General features: G+C 40.6%; 1 protein-coding gene across 23 annotated transcripts in view; it reads left to right on the forward strand.

Moving 5' to 3' along the window:
• Window positions 1-22,996, forward strand: part of ANKS1B (ankyrin repeat and sterile alpha motif domain containing 1B) — a 462,906-nt gene that overhangs the window by 374,693 nt on the left and 65,217 nt on the right. The window contains exon 1 of one of the 23 annotated variants that reach the window (XM_048500523.1): window positions 11,521-11,601. The exons of the other annotated variants lie outside the window; for them this stretch is intronic. Coding sequence (XP_048356480.1) covers window positions 11,593-11,601 — 9 coding nt within the window. The 5' untranslated portion in view covers window positions 11,521-11,592. Of the gene's footprint in view, window positions 1-11,520; window positions 11,602-22,996 lie in introns of those variants that run through there. 23 annotated transcript variants of the gene reach the window in all.

The raw sequence follows: 22,996 nt of genomic DNA on the forward strand, positions 1-22,996 counted from the left end.
GAGATGGTCAGGGAAATCAGCTTGGGTGCCCTTTTCTGCTTTCATGTGGCTACCAATTGCAGTCATACTTTATTCTCTGTTAATGTGTCAAATAACATGGGTTTAGTATTCATTATTGGTTTCTATCTTCTGAGGAAAGGAATTTTAGAAAATTTTAAAAACACATAATAATGTAGTGTTCCAATCCTGCAAACGCGAACTGTACAGAACTCCAGTATTAGTTCTGACAGAAATACTACCGTATGACAGTCTACTTTTACAGGTCTATACTCAATTGCTTAAGGTGATGCGATTTCATTTATTTTGGCTGGACTATGTTACAGTAAGTGGTTACTGAATCATCTCCTGAAGGCTTCTTTGTTTCTCTGTGTGTATGTATATGTGTGACATCACATGGATCATCATGTGTAAAGTGTGAGACAAGTATTATTTTGTCACAAGCTGTGTACTCATGGCAAATGTTTGCACCACATTTCACACATGCTGTTTTTTCCCACTGTTTAAGAACAAATTGTAATGCATGAAGTGTTTTATCCAGACCTAGCAAAAGAGCACAGGAGTTTCTCTTTGGGGAACATTTGTAGTAAGTATTGTTTGTCAAGTAGCCCTTAAGTAATCTGCCAGTGGCAGCAACTGTTTTGGTTACAGTTGTCCTAAAAATATAATACGATAAGGTGCTGAAGGAGTAACAGTCAGTCAAATTAAACCTTGTGACACTTGAGTAGGTTTCTGATTCCTAATTGCTCTCAGTACTAGGCTTCTTTTAAAAAGCCTTTTTTTCCAAAGCAGGAGGCCTTGATCCTGCAATGTTTAATTATTGCCAGGTTGTAAAACTCCATTCTAATGGCAACATAAAATTTTAAATGAAGCTATAAAAGGGAGACTCCATTATTTTAGCTAATGATCTTTGGGGTAGTTGTTTCAATCTTTGTCTTGGAGAATCCTGTACTGAGAGCAATGTAAGATGTGCAAGCTGCAGATCTGCAGGCGGGTATTTAACTTTTCACACATGAGAGTTCCTGCTAAGTACATCTTTTTGCTTGAATAAAGATAAACACAGGCAAGTTGCTGCTGAGTGAGAACCATGAAATAATTAATGCACATGAAATGTCTGACTCATTTTCTTTGGTATAAAGGAAAGGCTTGTACTTTAGTCATTTAAAAAGGCCAGCTTAGTCAATAGACTTCTTTAAGGGAGATTGCTGTGAAAATTATGGACCAGATATTTTTGCAGTTGGAAAGTTTAAAAACATATTAATTTCTAAAATCTTGCTTTGTGGCAGAGTTTAACAGAAACCGTTTATATCAGGGGAAACTTTTTCTCTGTTTTATTCAAAAGGTAAGATGGTTATTGACAAGAGTTTTAATTACAGGCTTCAGTGAAAACTAAATTGTGATAATTGTGCACTGCTTTTGGGCTTCTCTCTTAATGGGCCTTGTATTCCCCATGTACTTGCTTGGCCAATGTGATGGCTCATGGTGACTCTATAGCCATTGCGTGTTGAATATGTTACCAGAATGTTTGAAGTACAAGAGGGATTATTTGAGGTGTTTTCTTAGTTCTGGTACTGGAAGACTATCGTGACTGAACTGTCAAGTACTAAATTTCAAGGTTGGCATTAATCTTTCTTCCCCAACTGCAAAGCTGTATTAGCTATCCTGTCTGTCTGTCTGCTTGTCAGAGAGTCGCATAACTTTTGCTGAGTAGTAATGAAGTTCTCCTTAATTTTCATAGAAAGTTTAACTGTTCTTTTGAACTTCTGTAAAGGAAAATAAAGGGAAATCAGAAACGCCATCTTATTTACAAATTTTATAGTTAAATGCACAAACGATTATAATCAACAATGCAGTATTATTCAATTACCCAATTATGTCAGTCAATATCTAATTGCAATCATTTTTCTAGTATTGTTGCAGAACTTGCTACTGGTTTTGGGAGCCTTATTCCAAAGTCTTCATTCTTCAAACATCAGCTAAATTGTTTTCTGCACTTGTTCTTTTCCGACATACAACATCCATACAGATAACAGCTGCTAACAGTCCTTGTTCTCTTTAAAGTTAATTTTTAAAGATTAATGATTAATTAGGATTCCTAAAACCCTAGTTTGAACTAAAGTCCCAAAGTTCCTTCCTCATCTGTTACATATTTCCAACACTATTTCTTCATTTTTTACGTGTGATTAGTCAGTTTTTATTCTGTGTGCGCTCACAGACACAGTAAGGAAAATGGAAACTGAAACTGGCATAGCCATACCTACCATGGCACTAAAGAACACTTGGCAATGGGAGTGAGTAAAGTTAGACATTGAGGATTCGATGGAGAGGTTTTGCAAGCATTTTTCAGACTTACCTTTGCAATTTGGTTATTACGTTTCAAAGTTCATTTGTGTCTTTTGATACAAAAGAGTATATTTCACGCTTTATCCAAGTATTCATCTTTCCAAAGAGAGACATTTAAAATCTCATCTGTCAAAGGTCTCAATTTATCCTGATAAATTAACCTTTGCAGCCAATTTGGCATTGATCAGCTGCACCACATGAAGTGTCTTCATTGGTGGTAGATTTTATTTAACACAGTTTATATCGAGTGGGCAAATAAATTATGAATGGCTATTGATGAGCTATCTACAGTGTCTACTAGCATAAACTCTCAGATACTATACAATATGCATGTCACAGACAGTAGCTACTATATTAAATGTTCTATATGCTCCCAGTCTCTCTTTTTCTTCCAGTCCTCCTAAATAAACCTGACAAATTGTAGCAGTCAGAAACATCTTAATCTATGCTGGTATTTTGTTTATATTTGACATTTTTTGAGTGATTACAAGGGAATGACATTTATTAAGAATTCCCAATTAATAATATTTTAATTTAAGGTCACTGCTCTGGGCAATAACCCTGCTTTTAAAATATGGAGGAGCCCCATTTATACTTTCATACTGTGGAATTATTTTACTTTTTTTTTGAAGTTGGAGATGGTAAATGATGTACGTGACTAGTCAAATAGAACAATGAACTGAATGGAGCTCATAGTAACTTAAAGAAACCAAATCTATCTCTCCCAACTTCACATTCTTGAATCTTTCACAAATTTTGATTAATTCTTGGATTGAATTTGCTTCTTGTCAATTACAGAAGTTTTGAGAGCATCTGTATTTTAAGTCATCACCTTCATGATTATTTCACAAGTAGAAAAAAAAACAAGGGCTTGAAACAATAGTTATAGGCAGGCCATTCTGGGGAAAGGTCATTTTGCAAGTTCTCACAGAGCAACTCCAGGACTACCTGGATGATACATCTACTCTTTACTGTTTTCAATCTAGCCAAGTCTGGCTTTGGAACAGAGATGGCTTTGATAGCTATGATGGATGATTTCTGTCTACAGATGAATAAGGAGAGTGCATCTCTGTTGGTCTTACTTTATCTGCTGCCTTTGGCATGGTAGATCATTCACTGCTCCTGAATCACCTAGAGAACAGGTATTAGAGGATTGCAGTGGTTTGAGCCTTTTCTAATGGACCATATACAAAAGATAGTTGTGGGGGAGGAATAATTAATAGAATAGTGTTTCTTATGTTGTTTAATATTAACATGAAACTCTTTAATGAGATCATTCATACCTCTGGAGTTGGACGTCATGAGAATTTTGATGATGCCAGGTGATGTACCTTATTAGGTAAACCTTTGGATGCTGCTGTCTCTGGGCCAGCGCCTGACTGCTGGGGTCTGATGGCAGAGGGAGAGTGAAATGAAAATGAATCCTGACAAGAGGGAGGTGATGTTGGTCAGTAAGGACTTGGAGTCAATCCCTGAAAAGGGGTTAGCTCAACATGTTAAATAGGGTTCAGCTTTCATTGGAAAGTTCTGTGAAATCCTGTTCTGTTAATAGTGCATCAAGTAGGGTTTTTTCATTTGCATGGCACTGACTGGGAAACACTGTTTCCCAAAAGCCTTACTCATTGAGCGAGGCAGGGCAACAGCGTTTCCGCCCTGGTGGGAGGTGAAAAGCATGGCGCTGCCTCGATGCAGAGGTGGCAGCCGTGCTAACAGGGCCCCTGGTTTTTACCATCCCAAAGGTCCTGTTTTTGGCTTGTGCGGACTCAGCCTTGGATAAGCTTTTCTGCAGTAATATTTGAACTTGTAGGAATAATACTGCTTTTATATTTGTAACATCCTCATGCGCCCACTGAGATACAATCATCTGCCACCCATTAGGGTATTTTCAGTCCCTGTCCTGTGTTGATGAATAGGCTTCCAGAAGAGGCAATAAAAGTGAAAAGACCTTGTTATATTTTCAGGGAAGCTGCGAACTGTATAAGAGGGCATAATTGAAGGGTTAGATTGTATTTGTAATGTATTGGGCAACTGTCTGTAGGAAGGTATTGCTTCTTTGTGTTTCTTAATGGTATTGTTGGCCATGGTTTTATATTGTTTGTACTGATGTTTGTATTGTTTTGTTACTTGCCTTGGACCACAGTTTTCTGTGAAAAGTGTGACTTTACACTTTGCTTAAATAAAGAGAAGGAGAGATGTATCTGTCCCGCCCCCCCCCCCCCTCCTCGAATTGTCTATGCATCCCTGCAGGAAATCAGGAACTATTTGCCAGTGCAGTCCCTAGTCACTGTGTATGTTATGTCCTAGTTTGGTTTCTGCCATATTCTGACCTGCTAGTTTAGAAAGTGAGGGTAAGTCTTTGTAAAATGAAAGAAGAAGAGGGAGTATGCAATAGTATAGTATGATAGTATAGCATGAACACTATACTTTCCAAATCAAGGGTTTAGAACAAGAAAAAACATTTTTGATGATGAAATATACATAATAGGTATCTCACTTCTGTGTTGTACCTCTCAGTTTTAAGACTTTCTAGCTAACTATGCCTTATCTGAACCCTCACAGATTGTAATTATGATCCCCTTGCAGTATTCTTTCCCCACTTTCCCCATAATTTTTTTACTTGTTATCTTTAACGAAGTAAACTCTCCAGGAATTCTTATCACAATCTGGCAGCATCCTTTCCCCAGAAATAGCTCTCTGACAAGACTCTTCGTTTGGGGATGTATGAAGACACACCTCTCTTCTCCAACCGTAATCACTGACAATTATTTTCTTTCCAGAAGAGCAGCTGCTCATCAAACTCACCCCTCCCTATCTCAGGGTAAATCATTTTTGTCACATATTCTTTTCAAAATATGCAGAGGAACACTTGATCCATTGGAATTTCAAGATCACAAGAACTGATGTAGATGCAATGCTGGGGAAAAGTATAGCTAGCATGCACTGAGTTTCCTTTGCATTACCTCCCTCCTGCCCCTCCCCCATCTTGGGTGATCCTGGTAAGAGAATGGTGGCACGCTACCAGGTGTTTTTCAATACATTATGACAAGCTGGAATAGGAAAGAAAGAAGTGGGAAGAACATGTTCAGTAGGATAATGGGTAACTCCAGAGGAATGGTCCCTCTCTCATCATCCTTGGCTGTTACACACATAAAAGTAGTATTGTCTCTAGAAGTTCAAATATTACTGCAGAAGAGCTTATCCAAGAGCCTCAGAAACTATTTTGCAACCTGAAAGGAGAAGAGAATTGCCTGCTGGACATAAACTCAGATCTGACATCACAGTTATAGATGGTAATATGCAACATGAAACCAGTGTATACAAGTAACATTTCAACAATGTGTCTACTGGTTTCCTTATACTGGTGGCAATCGCAGGATTCTCTGAGCAGTAAATTCCCTGAGATTTACCAGATTTATGCTGGAAGAGTTACGTATTCATTTGTGCAGCAGGTAATATTCCAGAAACATGAGAAATATTGCTAATTGTTGAACCCTGTGAAGTTTTTCTGTCGGAAATGGTAGTGTAGGAAAAAGTGGTGTGTCAGTTGTTTAATTTTATTTAATTACTTGTTGGTTTAAAACATTTATAGACTCATTCATGACAGCTCACAACACTATTTAAAGCAATTTCACCCAATAAAACAAAGTAAACAATGAAACATTTAATATTAAACCCTACAAAAGCACACAAAAGAGTATGCTCGTTGTCATTCCTCCTTGTATCTAGCAGAGGCATTCCAACAGATGAAAATTACAGAGATATCTGAAGGTCAAGAATAACAAATTATAACTTCTGTTTTTGTGGGAGGTTATTCCTCTCAGTTGGCATAACCACTGAGAGAGGCTCCCATACTATTGATAAGTTATCTCCAAACTGCATAACTGTTCTATTAGAGTAAGTGACAAGTATTGCTAGCTTACATACTCCAAGAGCCACGAGCACTTTGCCATGTGCACACCCAGCATGAATTGGAGAAATGTTTCAATAGTGGTAAAATGAATGAAAGAAAACTGAGATGGTGTACCAGCTTTGAGTTCTAATTTGTTTTAAAAGTCATGAAACTAATTATATATGATAAAAAATAACTATACTTAAAGGTATTAGTTTCTGTTTTGCCTCGACTTCTTTGATTGTTTTAATTGTTTCATGTAATATGTCATTTTGTAAAGTTATATGTCATATTTCATTTGTTATGGTTGTTTGGGATGGAAATATGAACAGAATCAAAGATTAATCTCTGAGCATTCTCTCTGTTCCCATTTCAGAAGTAGATGCCCATTCCCTATGAACTGCTAATTCTCTCGAAAATGGATGATGGCTCTCTAACATTAACTCTAATTAATTGTGTCTCCCTTTTCATATATTGCTAAAGAAAATTAAAATTATATTCCTCTATTTGCTGTCCACTTTCCATATTTGTTCCCAGTATAGCATATACATACCAAAATAGTTAATTATTTATGCATTAAAATATTTATATATCACCATTCCTACCATCTATAATAACTCAAGGGAGCTTATAAAAATCAAGCAAGCAAGCAACAGAGATATTAAAACTACAAAACAATCCAGTTGTAGGAAACAGCCTGCTTCTACAGGAGTGGTTTTCATCACCTTTGATTCCTACCTACTGTTTTGTAGAGCATCCACACAATGTCATCCTCTGTTCATCCACTTCCTAGATTTTCCCCATCCTTGGTACACTGTTCTCAAAGCTGCTTTAGTGTAATCCTTTGTTGGAAAGAATGCTGTGCAAGTGCATTAGCAGGCCATTGGGACAGCAAGGTAGATACTTTCAAAGGTCCTTCAGACACTAGACACTGTAATGGGAATGCCTCAGCATACACAGTGGCAATGAATGCAATGCAAAGAATACTTGTTACTGGATTCAGCCAGTAACAATTATTAACCTCTGTGCCCTCCATAATGTAAAATCTCTCATAATTTTGGTGACTGCCCTCAAAATTCTATCTGAATAATGTGGTATGTCTAAATGCCAATTTATTGCATCTCCAGCCAAGGTTCTTTCAAGGCAAGGAATGAGCAGAGATGGTTTGCCATTGCCTTCCTCTGCAGAGTCTTCCTTGATGTAGTCTCCTTTCCAAGTACTGACCCTTCCTAGCTACCAAGATCTGATGAGATCAGGCTATACAGCATGCTGTCCCCCTCCCCCCCCCCCGTCTGAACAATATCGACTTACAGTGAAAATCTTGGCACTTTACAAAGACCTCCCTGTTGGTACTGGATACTGGAGTGAGTGAACTGGAAGCCCCTTGGCCATCGTCAAGTCCTATATTGGACCAATTCAGCAACACTCCTCTACCAATGTTGATACTGTCTGCAATGAACGAATTATTTATCTCTTGGACCTGTTCCCTTCCTGGTTGGTTACATGGTGATGGTGGGGGGTCCCCCCCCCCAGAAGACATTATTAATCTGACCCTGAGCTCAGCAGTCTTCCTGGGAATATTGAAAGAGGCAGTGGTGAGGCTGTCCTTACAGGGACCCCATGGAGAGCACATATACAACCAGTGCTCTGCCAGCTGCACTAGCTCCCAGTCAAGTATTGGATCAAGTTCAAGGTTTTAACAATGACCCTAAATGGTCTGGGAATCATTGCATCTGTAGGATTGCCTCTCCCAATACACCCCACCTCTCCAAAACAATTTGCTAGTGATCCCTAGCCCAAAAAGTATCTGGCTGTCCTTGACCAGACAGATGAAACTGACCAGCCTGGTGAAACTGTCCGATGACACTTGGGCTCTGTGGGACCTGGATTAGTTCCAAAGGGCCTGAAAAAGTGATGGTCCACTCTACCTGGCCTCTTTGACCCTGTCCTCCCTTCTCATCCCTTTCCCTCCTTTGTTTTCCCTTCCCTCCTGCCTTTCCTTTCCTTCTTCTCCTTCCTCGATTGTTCTCCTTGTGATTGGTATTATAGGGGCACATCTAAAGTTTTAATGTTTGTAATGATTTTGAAGGTCAAAACTATACATTGTATAGGGTATTATTTCAATTGTGTATTATTTATTGAACAGGTAAATAAATAAATGTAAACATAGCATATGTAAACATAGCAAACAAATAAAAAAGCAATCAATATCAAACTTTAGAACCAAGATGCATACAAAAACACCTCCCTCTCCATTTAGTCTGAGTTCAAACAAAACATAGTTGCTTGGGAACGGGTTAGGTAAATCAGTCACTGGTGCACTTGAACCCTGCAGCTTTATGCTGATCATGTTTTCCCAAATTGCCTTTGTCTTCCTGAGGAACCAATACAGAGATTTGCCACGATCTATGCAGACTTTCTAAGCTGAACTAAAAAATTGTTGTGGCTATTCAAAAAAGGATGGTGGTGAGTTATCCAACCAAATTGAAACAAGTCATCAATACTCTGGCTGCTGTACAATCTACCACTTGTCCTTTTGACCCGTGCCCTTCCTGGTTGGTGAAAGCCAGCAGGGAGGAGCTTTGGAGCCACCTGTTGAGTATAATTAATAGCTCCCTTGAGCAAGGGTTTTTCCCAGGTCGGCTTAAAGAGGCAGTGACCCACCTGCTCCTAAAAAGACCGCAATTAGATCCTATGAATCCAGCTAATTATCGCCCAGATGCGAACCTGTTGTTTCTGGGTAAGGTAATTGAGCGAGCAGTGGCGGATCAGCTCCAGAAGTATTGGATCCCTTCCAGTCTGGTTTCCGCACTGGCCATGGGACCGAGACGGTACTGGTCATGGACAAACTCCGGCACCACTTGTATAGAGGCAGTTCAGTGCTGCTAGTTTTGCTTGATCTCACTGCAGCGCTTGATATTGTAGATCACGACATTCTGGTCCACTGCCTCACCGATATCAGAGTTCGAGAGACAGCCTTATGTTGGCTGACCTTGTTTTGCCGGGACCAGGGACTGCTGGTGGCATTGGGGGAAGAGAACTCCGGACGTTGCCCCATTGTATGTGGAGTGCCGCAAAGGGTGATCCTCTCCCTGATGCTTTTTAATATCTACAGGAACCTCCTGGCAAGTTTGGTCCAGATTTTTGGGCTGTGGTGTCATCAATATGCCGATGACATCCAACTCGTGTTCACGATGGAGGGCAGCCCATCGGTGGCCCCTGGAGCTCTTCAGCATTGTTTAGAGGCTGTGGCTGGTTGGTTGAGAGCGAGTCAGCTGAAGTTAAATCCTGCAAAGATGGAGGTGCTGTGGCTGGATCACATGGAGCGACTGGTTTACATGCTGGACAGCAAGGCATTGCACTTAGCCTCATTCGTTAGAATCTTGGGGGTAACTTTGGACTTGGCTTTGATGCTTGAGGCCCAGGTTACCCAGACTGCCCGAGCAGCATTCCACCATCTGCGGCAGGCACAGCAACTGGCCCCATACCTCTCTTGTTCTAACCTAGCCATGGTCATCCATGCAACGGTCACCTCCAGGCTTGATTATTGTAACTTGCTTTCACTGGCCTGCCTTTGAATGTGATCCACAAACTTAAACTCGTTCAGCATGTGGCAGCCAGACTCCTCACTGGGATGTTGAATTGGGACCAGATAACACCGGTCCTGCACCACCTCCATTGGTTGCCCATCAAGTTCTGGGTCATTTTCAAAGTGTTGTTTTTGACCTTTAAGGCCATTAGTGGCCTTGGACCTACATACCTTAGGGACTGTGTTTCCCCATATTGCCCCACTAGGTCCCTCCGATTGTCAGAGGAGAACCTATTGGAAATCCCCAGCCCTAAACTAAGGTGACCAGATGGTCACCTTTGTGATCCAGGACGGGGATGAGGAAGCGGCCGCACATGCGGCCGCAGAAGCACACGGGCTTCTGGGGCTTGCCGTTTGCCGCCCTGTGACAGAGCAGCAAACGGCAAGCCCCAGAAGCCTGTGCGCTCCTGCGGCTGGGCGCACGGGAGGCTGCCGCACTGCCTTGCGCCCCCAAGGCAGTGCAGCAGCCTCCCAAAAATCGGGACAATTTGTAGAACCCGCGGGACATATTGTCGAAAGGCCAAACGCCAAAAGCGGGATGGCTGGTCAGCCTACCCTAAACACATCTGGCTGGCCTCCACTAGGGCCAGGGCTTTTATGGCCCTGGCCCCACTCTGGTGGAACAGGTTCCCTAGGGAGACCAGGGCCCTGCAGGATCTACAAGCTTTCCACAGGGCCTGTAAAATGAACCTGTTCCGCCAGGCATTTGGCCAGCCGGGTTGATCAAAACCCCATATGATCTAGGCCTCCAGTGGGCTTGGTTGGGAGGTGGGTTTTTATCACCATCTGTTACAGATAAAGTTCCTTTTAGTATTTATTATTGTTGTTTTAAATGTTTTCATCTGAATTGATTTTATATGGGCTTTGTATAGTTTTATGTTGTATACTGCCCTGAGCCCTTTGGGGGAGGGTGGTTTAGAAGTAAATAAATATAAATAAATAAATAAATAAATAAATAAATAAATAAATAAATAGTAGGAAATGAAGGAGCTAGTCAATGATAGACTGTGAATACTGGGGGTAGACAGTTGGGTTGTGGGTATTTCTTAGGTTCCAAGCAGTGATACCATGCCATGATAGTAAGAATATTACCATTTAAAAAATGGCAACTACAGCAAGCAATTCAGAGGTTCACTAGTGGAACTTTAAAAACTGAAGTGGCACTAACCCGATCCTGTATAATAAGTTATTACTATACTGGAACAAAACTACTCGAATTTCAATGGCAACCCTCAAGATTATCAAATTAGGAACTTACCTGACTTCTTATCAAGGTAAATAAGCAAAATAGGTTTGCCTGATGATTATGTTTGTGTTAAAGTTCACAATATGCCTAGTGTAGTCTCCAGTACACAAATATTTCTCCTTTAAACTAAGACCTTTCTATATGGCAGCAATTTCTGTGCTGTGCTGCCATGTTGAATTCCATACCGCAGAAATAAAACACCTTTAGGATGTTTTGAAAACTGTTTTGGGAAAGAAGGTCACACAGCTCTCTTCCCTAAAACATCTTCAAAACATTCTATTTCTCTCAACCCGGGTTTTTCAAAAATCACTAAACGAGCAATCTTTTCCCCCCAACCCAGGTTGAAGACATTTCCTGCCTGCTAAGTGAACAAAAGCAGGCAGGAAATGCTTTATTTCTCCCACCCAAACCTTACTTACTTTCATTTTTGCAGCTTGTGCCTGCTATTCTGTATGCTGCAGCAGAGATTCCCTGAAGGTTCCCCACGGAGGTTTTCAGGATTTGTAAAATGGCTGACAGACAAACAAGATGGCTGAGGTATGTTCAGGTTCCTAGATTAGCAGAAAGCATAATAAAGTTATAAGTTATGAAAAGTTCAAGATGACAGTTAGGCTTCAGTAAAAAAGTAGCAAGCGTAGACCTTTGAAGGGATTGGTGGAAAGTTATGGACCAATCGAGGGCTTGTTGCTGAGGCCGGATAATGTATCCAATGTATGAGTCTGAGCCTAAACTGGAGTTGGGAACCTTTATATGTAACCTCCTACTCTGCATATTGGTCTTCTGTAATGAGCTGTCTGTACAGTAAGCTGTGTGCTTAGGAAAGCTGTGTGCTGTATATAGATTAGAAGTGTTCTGTATAGTTAGATTAGTTTATATTAGTAGTCTTGTATGTTCTTGCAACTTATTAAGTAAAGGCCTTCCAATGGAAAGAAGAACATGTCTGAAGAGTTTTTATTTCCATAAGTGAAGAAGGTTCCTGTTGTGTGCAAGAAGACTACACCACTCTCTCCTTGCCACGAGTACTACCGTTGCGTTAAATTACCTCTGCCGACAGAGGTTTCCTCTGCTTGTAGCTCATGCACATGCAATTTCCATGTAAAAAGTGGATTAATAAAGTGTCTTTTGCCTAGCAATCCTATGCATGTGTCATTTTGCTTTTTTTTTGAGGGGGATGTCTGCAAAGCTACGGCAACAATTAGACAAGCTGCAATATGCCCATATTTGTGTCACCGGAGTTTTGCAGACATCCCCCTGAAAGCAAAAAAAGGAAAAACAATGTGTGCGCAGGATCACTATGCAAAAAAACCTTTGTCCGTCTACTTTTTACAGTGAAATGGCCATTGGATGAACTTCAAGCAGAGGAAACCTCCATGGAAAACCTTCACAAAAAGGTGGAGGGCGTGGAGAATCTCTGCAGCAGGACACTTACAGTGGAAAATATTATCATAACATTCTTCCATTGTTGATGATGAAAATAACAGACATCAGAGGCTCATAGAGGCACCCTTTTATTATAATTTTATTTATGAAATTTCATAGGATTACAATTGATATAGAGAGAAAACAAAACATATACTTGTTTACCATTTTAATAGTCTTTTCCATAATTGCACCTTTACATTTTTCTCTCTATCCCACTAAATTTACTAAGTAAATATTCAAAATACCCCTTTCCCCGCTCTCACCTCTTCCCTTTCCCCTAACCTCCCCCCTTCTTTTACTGTATAGATACTTCCCCTTCAGAAAAAAATGCCTTTTAAAACTGGAGGCAGCAGCAAATGAGTGGCTGATGACTGCATGCTATGAAAAAGTACTGTTATTTTAGAAAACAGTGTAATCATTCGAAACACATTCAAATTCACTTGTAGATATCCAAACAGCTCACCAAATGATCAGCTACCTGCATTTAGCTGGCAAGCAGAACGTGAGCCAAACCAGCAGTTGCCCAAGCTTGCCTTCACCTCACTCAAAATTTTCAGATGATTTCTCTTATAAGGTTCATGTAGACCAGGGGTCTGCAACCTGTGGCTCCGGAGCCGCATGCGGCTCTTTCAGCCTTATACTGCGGCTCCACGTGGCCTGGAGGTCAGAGGGTAGTGTGGGCATGTCCCTCCAGGCCTCCAGAGAAGTGCTGAAAGGAAAGGTGAGTAGAGGTGGTGAACCAGAGGCGACTTCGTGCGTGAGGGCGCTGCTTTTTGCGTCCCCTCCACTCACCTCTCCTTCCAGTGCTGCTCTGCAGGGCTGTAGGGACACGCCCATGCTACCCTCCGACCCCAGGAGGTTGGAGGGTAGCATGGACATGTCCCTCCAGAGCAGCCACCATCCCCCCCTGCCCCACAGAGCAGGCGACTGCCTGCTCCATCAGGCAGAGGGGGTTTCCCTGCCTGGCGCCACTGCCTCCCACAGCACGAGAGGTGGCAGCACCAGGCAGGCCACGGCCGCCATCCCCCCTCTGCCCCACAGAGCAGGCGGCTGCCTGCTCGGTGGAGCAGAGGGGGTTTCCCTGCCTGGCGCCGCTGCCTCCCGCCTCGCAAGAGGCGGCGACACTGGGCAGGCCGCAGACATCATCCCCCTGTGCCCCACAGCGCAGGCAACTGCCTGCTCAGTCGGGCACAGGGGGTTTCCTTGCCCGGCGCCCTCCGCCTCCCAGTGCTGGAAGGAAAGGTGAGTGGAGGGGCTGAACTGGAGGTGGCTCTGTAGATCTTCAGGGCTGTGGAAAACAGGTCCAAATGGCTCTTTGGGTGGTAAAGGTTGCTGACCCCTGATGTAGACATTCATTTGTGAGGAGCTCTATAGCAGAAAGGCCAAATACTCACAGCACCATCTGCTGGTGCTTATCCACCAGGTAAGAAAAGAACCATTGGGCTGTGATGTTATTGCTGGTATTCATCCCAGATAGCTAGTCCAAACATATTAACCTTATCAAAGCTGTGTAGAGGTCCAATAGAGTCAGCAAGGTTGTCCTTTTGTTGTCTCTTGCCTGGAAAAAGTTAAGTGCTCAAGGCAAAACTGTCAGGAGGCTGGATTAAAATGGGTCTATGTAATTAACATATTGTCAAAGGTTTTTATGGCTGAAATCAACTAACTGTTGTTAGTTTTCTGGACTGTGTGGCCATGTGGTAGTTTTTGCACCTCACTGTGCCATGGAGAGAGACACATCTCACTGTGACATGCCTCTGAAGATGCCAGCCATAGATGTGGGCAAAACATTTGGAGCAAATACTACTGAACCTTTAGCCACACAGCCCGGAAGACTCACAACAACCTACTAAGTAATTAATTTCATTCAACAGTTACCATTTGTCTGAACACGTTGCTCGGAAATGGCACTCCTGTATGTAGGGCTGCTATGGGGGAATGGGGAATGCAGAATTAGGCGAACCTGGAAACTCTTAAGATGAAATAGTTGGGAAGTCCAAGGTGAAGCAATAAATTTTCTAGCAATTCCTAGAGCTTACAGCCTTTAGTAAAATGACAGTCTTGATTCAGAGGTACCCAGCCCACTGAGAACACAACCAACCAACACTTGTCTGTCTGCTAAAGGCAGAAAGTTTTTTTTTTCACTTTTCAGACTTAATGAAGCCAAAAGTGTCATTATTTGAACTTATTACTTGGGTCAGAGACCACATGGACCTGGCAATGATTTCCATATACTATTGATTTTATATAGACCATTTTAGAATAATTTTTTAGTCTAAAAGCAGTCATATAATTTCATAGGCTCTGCTTCTCTGTCTCATGAAACAGTATATAATCTTGGCTTGTTCTCTGGGGACATCCTTCCAGCCTATGGAAAGAAGAAAATGAAACCAACATTTGACAAGGCAGAATTCGTGTGATTTGAATCCTAGTTTGAGAAACAAACCATAATTGAAATAAACCACAGTTTTTGAGTTATATCTGAACTGAGCTTCAGTTTCATTTGCTTGTATAGAGCATAGAGTTGGGATTTGACCTTCACTTTTCTTTTTATTGTTCCTCAAGTAAAACCTTAGTTTGAAAAATCAAAAACCTCTGAGAGAGAGTGTGAAACTCAGTGATGCCTAATGCATATTTATGTGGTTCCAAACTTATGAACTAGCCCAAAGATCTATGTCTGAATTTTTGATCAAGGTAATGCCTTGTTTCCTGTTAAGCAAGTCCATCACACCACTTTTATTTCCCCAGGATCAGGATAACTCAGTGGTTCTCAACCTTCCAAATGCCGTGACCCTTTTGTACAGTTCCTCATGTTGTGGTGCCCCCCAACCCTAACATTTATCCATTTTACAGATGGAGAACACTGATGCAGAGAGTCTTAGGCGACCCCTGTGAAAGGATCGTTCGACCCCCAAAGGTGTTGCGACCCACAGGTTGAGAACCGCTGGAGGTCAAGATACATTTTGCAGCTGTTCTCAAAAGCATTAAATAAATCCATAAAATGCTTAGATTATTAATAACACGTGGTAATAATAACGCGGACTGACATGCATTCAGAAATAGATAGTAGTTAATCTTCATATTATTGCTATTAAGTAATTGTTTTCAAGAGCAACAGATGTTTCGGAAAAGTGCAAAGAAAAATATATGTAGTAGTTTTGAATAGTAATGGCAACTTTTAACCTACCACTGGGCAACCAGGAGCCATTTTGCCATTGGCATCCAAAACACTCTTTTAAAGTGTTTTTATCTTTGCAATAACTTCTTGTACGTTAAGTTTCATCACAAGTCCTAAATCTTTTTTTACTGAATGTCACAGGATTATTTCTAGCATGCTGATGGCTAATCTGTTAACAACTGTACATCATTGAGGTCTATAGATCTCTCTGGGACAGCCAATCTGAAGTCATTCTTTGAATACTTCTACCATGTCTTTCTTTAATTAAGAATTGCTTATTATTTTGTAGAGAACACACAAACATGAAGCTGCCTTATACTAAACCAAAACCATTGGTCCATCTGGGTCAGTACTGTCTACTCTACTTGGACTGGGAATAACTCTCCAGGCACAAGCCATATTACTTCTACCTGTTCCTGTCTGGGACTGAGCCATCTGCATAGCAAGCAGATGCTCTGTCGTTAAGTCCCTGCCCCACAGGTGCAGGTAGTGCTAGAAGAGTGAAAGTTATTAACTAGTCCTTCAAGATGAATAACTGCTTGAATAAACTTCAATAGATGGCTTGGGTATTTGTGACAGGATTTTATTTTTTTAAGATGGGAATTAAATTTCTGTACAGGTTTCAAAGCTTATTGTAACTCTGTTATTTGGAATGGAGAACCTAATGTGGTGTTTAACCAAGCCCTCCAAAACATGTCATCTTAATGAAAAACAGTGTAAACGAATGTGAAATACAGAGTAAGAAACTGATTGAAACACAGAAACATTTTTGCATATCTTATGGTATGCTGAAAGTGTTAGTGGCAACTTTCCTTTAATACCTCTTCGTTGAAAAGTGCTAAACATTAGGGCGGTGCATTCCAATAAAGCCAAACTGGAAAAAAAAATTCACAAAATCCATTTTGACTTTTTCTGGGTCCCACATCCCACAAAAAGCTATATGGGTACAGCTGAATAGCCAAAGCCTAAAAAAGCCGAAATAACATTTTGGCTTTTTTGGCATTCAGCTATCTTTCCCTGCCACGGGCTTCAGAGGCAGTGGGGCAGCCAGGAGAGCTGTGTGCAGAGACTGGTCTGATCCCTGGATGCAGCTCTCTCCTGCTTCCTCTAAAGCTCAAGCAGGCTTCAGAGGCAGGAGGGCAGCCAAGCAGAGGTGTGTGAAAGAAACAGTTAAGCGGAGTTCAGCTCTATGGTTGGGAACTTTTCGGGTTCCCCTTTAAAATACCTGAAAAGTTTCAAAACTGCTGACATGAGGTCATGGTTGTTTTCAGTTTTGTCAAAAAATTCCTGGTCTTTTAGAGCAGAAGCTGAAAAACGCTGGAAAAATTTGGTGCACACCCCTTCTAAACACCTCTTTTTAAAAAATGAAAGCTGAGAATTAGTACTGTGCTGCAAAAAAGCATTATTGCTCTGCAATGGTCTGTCAATTGCCATTTCCCCCCTAAAGCCTCAGAAAGACGTCTGATTACACAGTCAAGAAAAGTGTAGGGAAAACTGCTGTGTGGAGACTTGGTTGTTGAGGAAAATGTCTTTATAGCAGGAATGAGAATTACAGATAGGATCATCTCTGTGAAGAAGCTGCCTTAGTGTTACACAGAGCAAATATTTAGGTGAAGACATCCTTTTCTTAATTATATGATTTAATTATAAGACTAATAGTATGCCCGAATTTTTAAAAATACATATATTTCTATAATGTTGCTACGAATCATATGCAGTAAAATTAGATGCAGATACAGTCAGAACTGTTAATACATCTTTTATAAACTTCATATCGGAAAGGTTTATAAATGAACTATTAGATTTAATATAAATTCATTTTGTGAAGGGATTTTTTTGCAATTTCTGAGCATGTGGATGGATTATTCAATGTTCTGTATGAATGTTCTCTTGACATAAAACCAAGTTTGTTTCTTGGAGTAACTGTGACATGGTCTGTTGCTAGGTAACAAGGTAGATCTGTATTGCTTTGTTTGCCAGAAAAACAGATGAGTTGCTGTTAACAGCAGTGACATACAAAATGTATAAGTTATTATTGGGATGGCTGATTTTATTTATTCAATATTACTGGAGAAATATAATTATTTTCTGTTGCATGTGGAAGCAGGTAGGTTGTTTTCTTGGATAAATTAAGTATTAAACGAATCATAGTTGGAGTTTAACAGTTTTCCCAACTAGAAAACGTAGTAAAAACCATATAGATAGGTGTGTAATACCTAAGAATCCATTGTTTAAAAAAAATATCTTATCACTAATAAGATTTTCTTTAACAGTCCACCTGTTATACAGGAACATAGCCCTGCTGATCTGTTTCCTGTGGCAAAACTCTGTTTTGCCTTCATCAAGGTCAGAGATCCTCAGCCTTTTTGATCCTGGAATTCTGATAGCAGGTGATGGGCACATCCACAAAATAACTGTCACAAAATGACAGCCACAGGAAGTGGTCAGCCACTAAATGACTGGTGTGACTTATTGTCAGTCACACAATAAAGATTCTAGTATTGTGGTGGCATCTGCTCAAAAAGCAACATTTTTAAAAGTCTTCCCAGCCAATCAGATTGAAAGTAAAGGAATCAGATGGCATATACACCCCTACATGGGGTGGAGATGTCCCCTCCCCTCCCTGTGCTTCCTGCCCAACTCCATGGGAGGAGCATAATGTTTGAATAATGTTTATGCACATATAATATGTTTAAATCTATTTAGAGCAGTCAGTTTCCAGTTTATATCCAAAATTGATGGCATGATCAGATGGGTTGGAGATAAGAACAGCACCACTGCTTTCCAGCACTGGAGGGGAGCAAATTGTATGCATTACATTCAGTTTTGCTCTAAGTTAATATCCTAATCTATAATTATCTTAAGGGATGGAATGTCATGACAAAGAATCCTCCACCAATCGGTGGTGAAGTGAGACCTGCTTGCCCATTGGTGGGCAACATTCCATCCACTCCCCCCAGCCACTTTCTCCTAAACCAGAAACAAGCCTGTACAACTGAGTAGAGTACAACTATAGCAGAACCAGCTGAGTACAACTATGTACTTTTTGGTCTGAAAAGGCACCCAGGATCGGAGCCTGCAGAACAAATGTCCTGGGACAACTTTCTGCAAATGGCAGCATGGAGAATCCCTTCAGCTGCACACAAAATTTCGGGCTCAAGCTGAGGGTGAAACTGATCAAAGAGCAAAACATTCAGGAAGGAATGCCTTTGCTGTCTGGAAAGCATACCAGAAGCTGCCTCTTTTTAAGATGTCCTTTGAATGTCTGATTTTGGGTTTACGGAGTGAAAAGAGGCAGTCAACTCTTTTTTAAAGATGTCCCACAGATGTCTTTTTGTGTGTGTGCTGTTCAGAACAGACCATTGTACTTTCTTTTGGACTCTGTAGACCTTTTAAAAACTTGAAAGGAATGCAGTCCAACTCTCTAAAAGGTATGAAAGCAAGCTCTCTCTCTGTCCATACTTCTCTATTTAGTAGGGCAGAGTTAGACTCCATTCTCTAATTCTGCTCTTGGACCAGTCACCAAAGTTTGGGTGAATGGAGGGAAGTGGGTAAGAGTTTAACTAGAACATTTCCCCAGATTTAGGAGGTTCTTGAAGTGCAATATGGTAGTCAAAATCAAGTCACCTCCCACAGTCAAGTGGGTTACAGAGTCACAATACCTCAGGCCAAAGATAGTGAAAAGAAAGGAATAGCCGCTTCATTACTAATGCGTCTCTTCCCAAGCATGTCATGTGTACTCTAAACAACATATTTGGAGGGAGCCAAACATAGTAAAAATAGAATTTTTCATTTACCGAGGAGGAGCACAATTTTCCATTATACCAGCTCGGATGGAGGCTGCATGCAACTGGGGCCTGGCTTTCCTTTGGCTACTGTCAGAGAGAAGGAGGATATGGAATGGCAGATGCCTGTCTTTACTTCATAGGTCCATATTTCTTCCAACCAGGCCTAAGACAGTTTTACTGTAGCTGAGCTTTTGCCTGGCCCAAACAAATCTGTCTGGAGGCTTGCTATCATGCAGACCCAGGCTGCCTGAGGTGCTGGCACTAGCAAGTGCATTGTGGTTCATCTTTTGCCCAGCCTTGATGGCATGGAAGAGGCATATCCTTTCCCAGACTTGTTCTACTTCCACCACCCCAAGGTGGACCACTGAGGCATTTTGTGGGGCACGAGAATACCTTAAATTATCCCCATCCTCAAGCTGAAGAACAAAGAAAAGGAGAAGGGAACATTACCAAGAAGGGGAATTTGATTCTTATTTGTTTATTTATTTAAAGCATATATTAGCTGCCTTTCTCCATTGTGGAACTCAAGGTGGCCAATAATATAAATAAAATGGTTAGGAAAACACAATTAAAATATGAATAAAACAACAGCTTCAAGTTTATTAGGTAGAAATTCTTCTTCTAACTACTTTACATGCTTAAAAATGCCCTGAAGTAAATCCTACTTTGTTTAATGAGGATAAGTGTAAGTAAATATGCAAAGGGTACCAAAACAACCAAATTGTATAAACAAAGAAAAAATGTTGGGTGAAAATCAAAACTCTAAAGTGATAGGATTAGTGGGGCAATGAGCAATCAAGAAACAAATTGGTCATATAATTTAACAAAGTGATTAAATCTCTACAATGGCTAGGATTGGTTGGGAGCTCTCAGAAGCCATGTAGAAGGTTGCAGGTTAAAAAAACTGCCCTGCTAAATCTCAACAGAGGACACATCAGCTGTGTCCTTTTACTAGAGTGGAAAACTTTGGATCACAGCTGGTAAAGGCCATTTACACTGTGTGTACATTTTTACTATATCCTTTACTGTCATCTCTCCATACTTAGTTACTTCTGTACTTAGCCTCTAGGCCAGCCTTGCTACATGGCTTGTTCATCACACAGGCTTAATTAGGTCCTCCTCTGCTTCTCTCTGGGGGCCTAACCTTTTGGCAGTCGGGTGATTCAACCTATTACATGCAATGTTAATAAAGTGAAACACTCACATCTTGAGCTGTAATATCCCAGATATATAGATTTCTACAGCAAATACAGCTGTTGTACATTAAGACTTTAACCATTCTGATCTGTGTGCTCAGCACATCTGTTTTTGTTCTAAAGATGCAATTAGTGAAGCACGTTAAGGACAATTACATATCTTGTAGGTTAAAATTTAAACCATTCTCTGAAATGTGAAATTTTACCTCATTATTGTAAATAATAATTTTACAGGTTTTACATATTTTACATAAAGCACTTCATGCTTGAAGTGTAGAATATTTAGATATATAAATGTTGTCTATTATTGATTGCAGTGTGAACTTGGAAGTTAATTGAATTTTGTCAGCAAGCCTTTTAAAATAGGTATAATATAGTTGTCAGTTATGTAAACTTGAAATGCTTCCTGTAAAATTCATAATAAATTGGGTCCAATAAGAACCTTGTGTGTATGTTAAGTGCTGTAAGGTTGATTTATGATGACCCTATGAATTAATGACCTCAAAAATGCCCTATTAGCATCCTTGCTTAGATCTGGCAAACAGAGGTTGTGGCTTCCTTTTGGGAGGGATAATTTTTATTTTTTTATAGATATAAACAAAAGAAGAGAAAGTGAAAATAAAATCAAAACTGTAGTTCTAAAGACTAAGAGAGAGAAATAAAATTGTACAGATGGTATTATTTAAAAACCAATAAACAGTTATTAATCATGGCTATTATTAATAATAAGAAATGATACAAGGACCATGAGATGATTCTTGTCAAAATAATCAACACAATCGTAAAATCCATATAAATTATTTGATTGACCTGGAAATAATATTGAACAATGATGTAAGTTCAAATACTCAAATAGATAAAAGTACTAATTAATTGTTACTATTATGCATTCTAAAAATTTTCCCAAAAATAAAAATTTGAATTGTCATATTTCATAACATGATTAAATGTTTATCTACTTCTCTTTAAAACCCGTTTTAATGTATTATGAAAGTTATTGATAATTTGTAGACATCATTTCAGCAATATCCTTCACAATTCACCATTTAAAAACATAATATAAATAATACACTTTCCATTTATCTTGAAATTTTTTGATTGGTTATTCACAAAATTATTTAATTTTGCCATAACTGTATATTCCACCAGTTAATTTTTCCAGTTCTCTTGGGCATTCATCTGCTTTCCATTTTGTTTCAAATATTTTGCATCCATTTGACCATGCATGTTTTTACTTGTTCTGTTTGTGTATCAAATTGAAGTAATTGTAAATTCATCCTAGTAAATGTTCTTTATGTTGTGTGATCACCTTTTCAAATTCTGTCAGCCCCCTTAATACACCTCTTATTTGTTCATTTCCTTTCTTAGTCTTGAAATATAATATCCATTGTATTTTTTTTTGCCTTCATCCTTCATTTTTTGCCAAGATTTACAGTCCAATTCAGGGGAAGGGGGGCAAATTGACTCTTGGATGCAGCATGGGCCCATGTCAATGGATTTACCCTCTCTAGAGTACTTACCCCAGTGCACAGGCAAAAATGCTGATGGGCCTGTGCTTCAGCCAGCTCCATCAGTGCAGCGGGAGTGGACTAAAGGTGTTCTTGAGGGGTGGAGCTGAGGGCTAATTCTTTTCATGTCGCTTCCCTCCCTTTTTGCAGTGTACGGTATTTTTTTTTACTAATTGTATCTTTTTTGGTCCATGAACAATTATGTAATCCTTCTTCCAGATCTGTATTTTCTAACTTTGCATGGGGATGTGTGGAGACTCATTCATCCATCCGAAACACTAACACCAACTTGATTGGAAAAGAAATCAGCCACAGCCCAATTTATTTTAACACATAACCAAGAAACTTTGAAGCTGGGCGAGCATACCAGAGCACATCCTGGCCCCCAGGTAGCAAACCGCTGAACCTGGTTATAGGGCAGCCCCAGCTGACCCCTTAGGCCCTTCGGACAGAACCCCTGTCCGGCACATCCCCCGAGGGAACGGAACAGGAAGTTACTAGGTGCCACATGGACGCAAACCCAATTTGTGACACCCCTCCCTGCCGGGCAGCGAGCTCTCAGCGCAGCCCCCAGGCTTAGCTTTCCAGAGCTCTATCGCCACCACGGACCTCATATGGAGGCCCCCGAGGTGGGAAGGTCCGGCATGCAAGCTACTGCCTTCCCCAAATAGGATGTGCTCTTATGCCCTACCGCCACCGAGCTGTTAAACCAACAGCTCCTGCCCCAGCTTCAGCAGCCCAGAGTCACACAGCTCAGTGCATGCCACAAAGTCACTGCATCCGAGCAGAACGGATTTCAGCCAGCTCAGTGCGGGCCGCGAAGCCACTGCAGCAGAGCATGAC

The sequence above is a fragment of the Sphaerodactylus townsendi genome, linkage group LG06 (assembly GCF_021028975.2).
Source record: "Sphaerodactylus townsendi isolate TG3544 linkage group LG06, MPM_Stown_v2.3, whole genome shotgun sequence".
Classification (NCBI taxonomy): domain Eukaryota; kingdom Metazoa; phylum Chordata; class Lepidosauria; order Squamata; family Sphaerodactylidae; genus Sphaerodactylus; species Sphaerodactylus townsendi.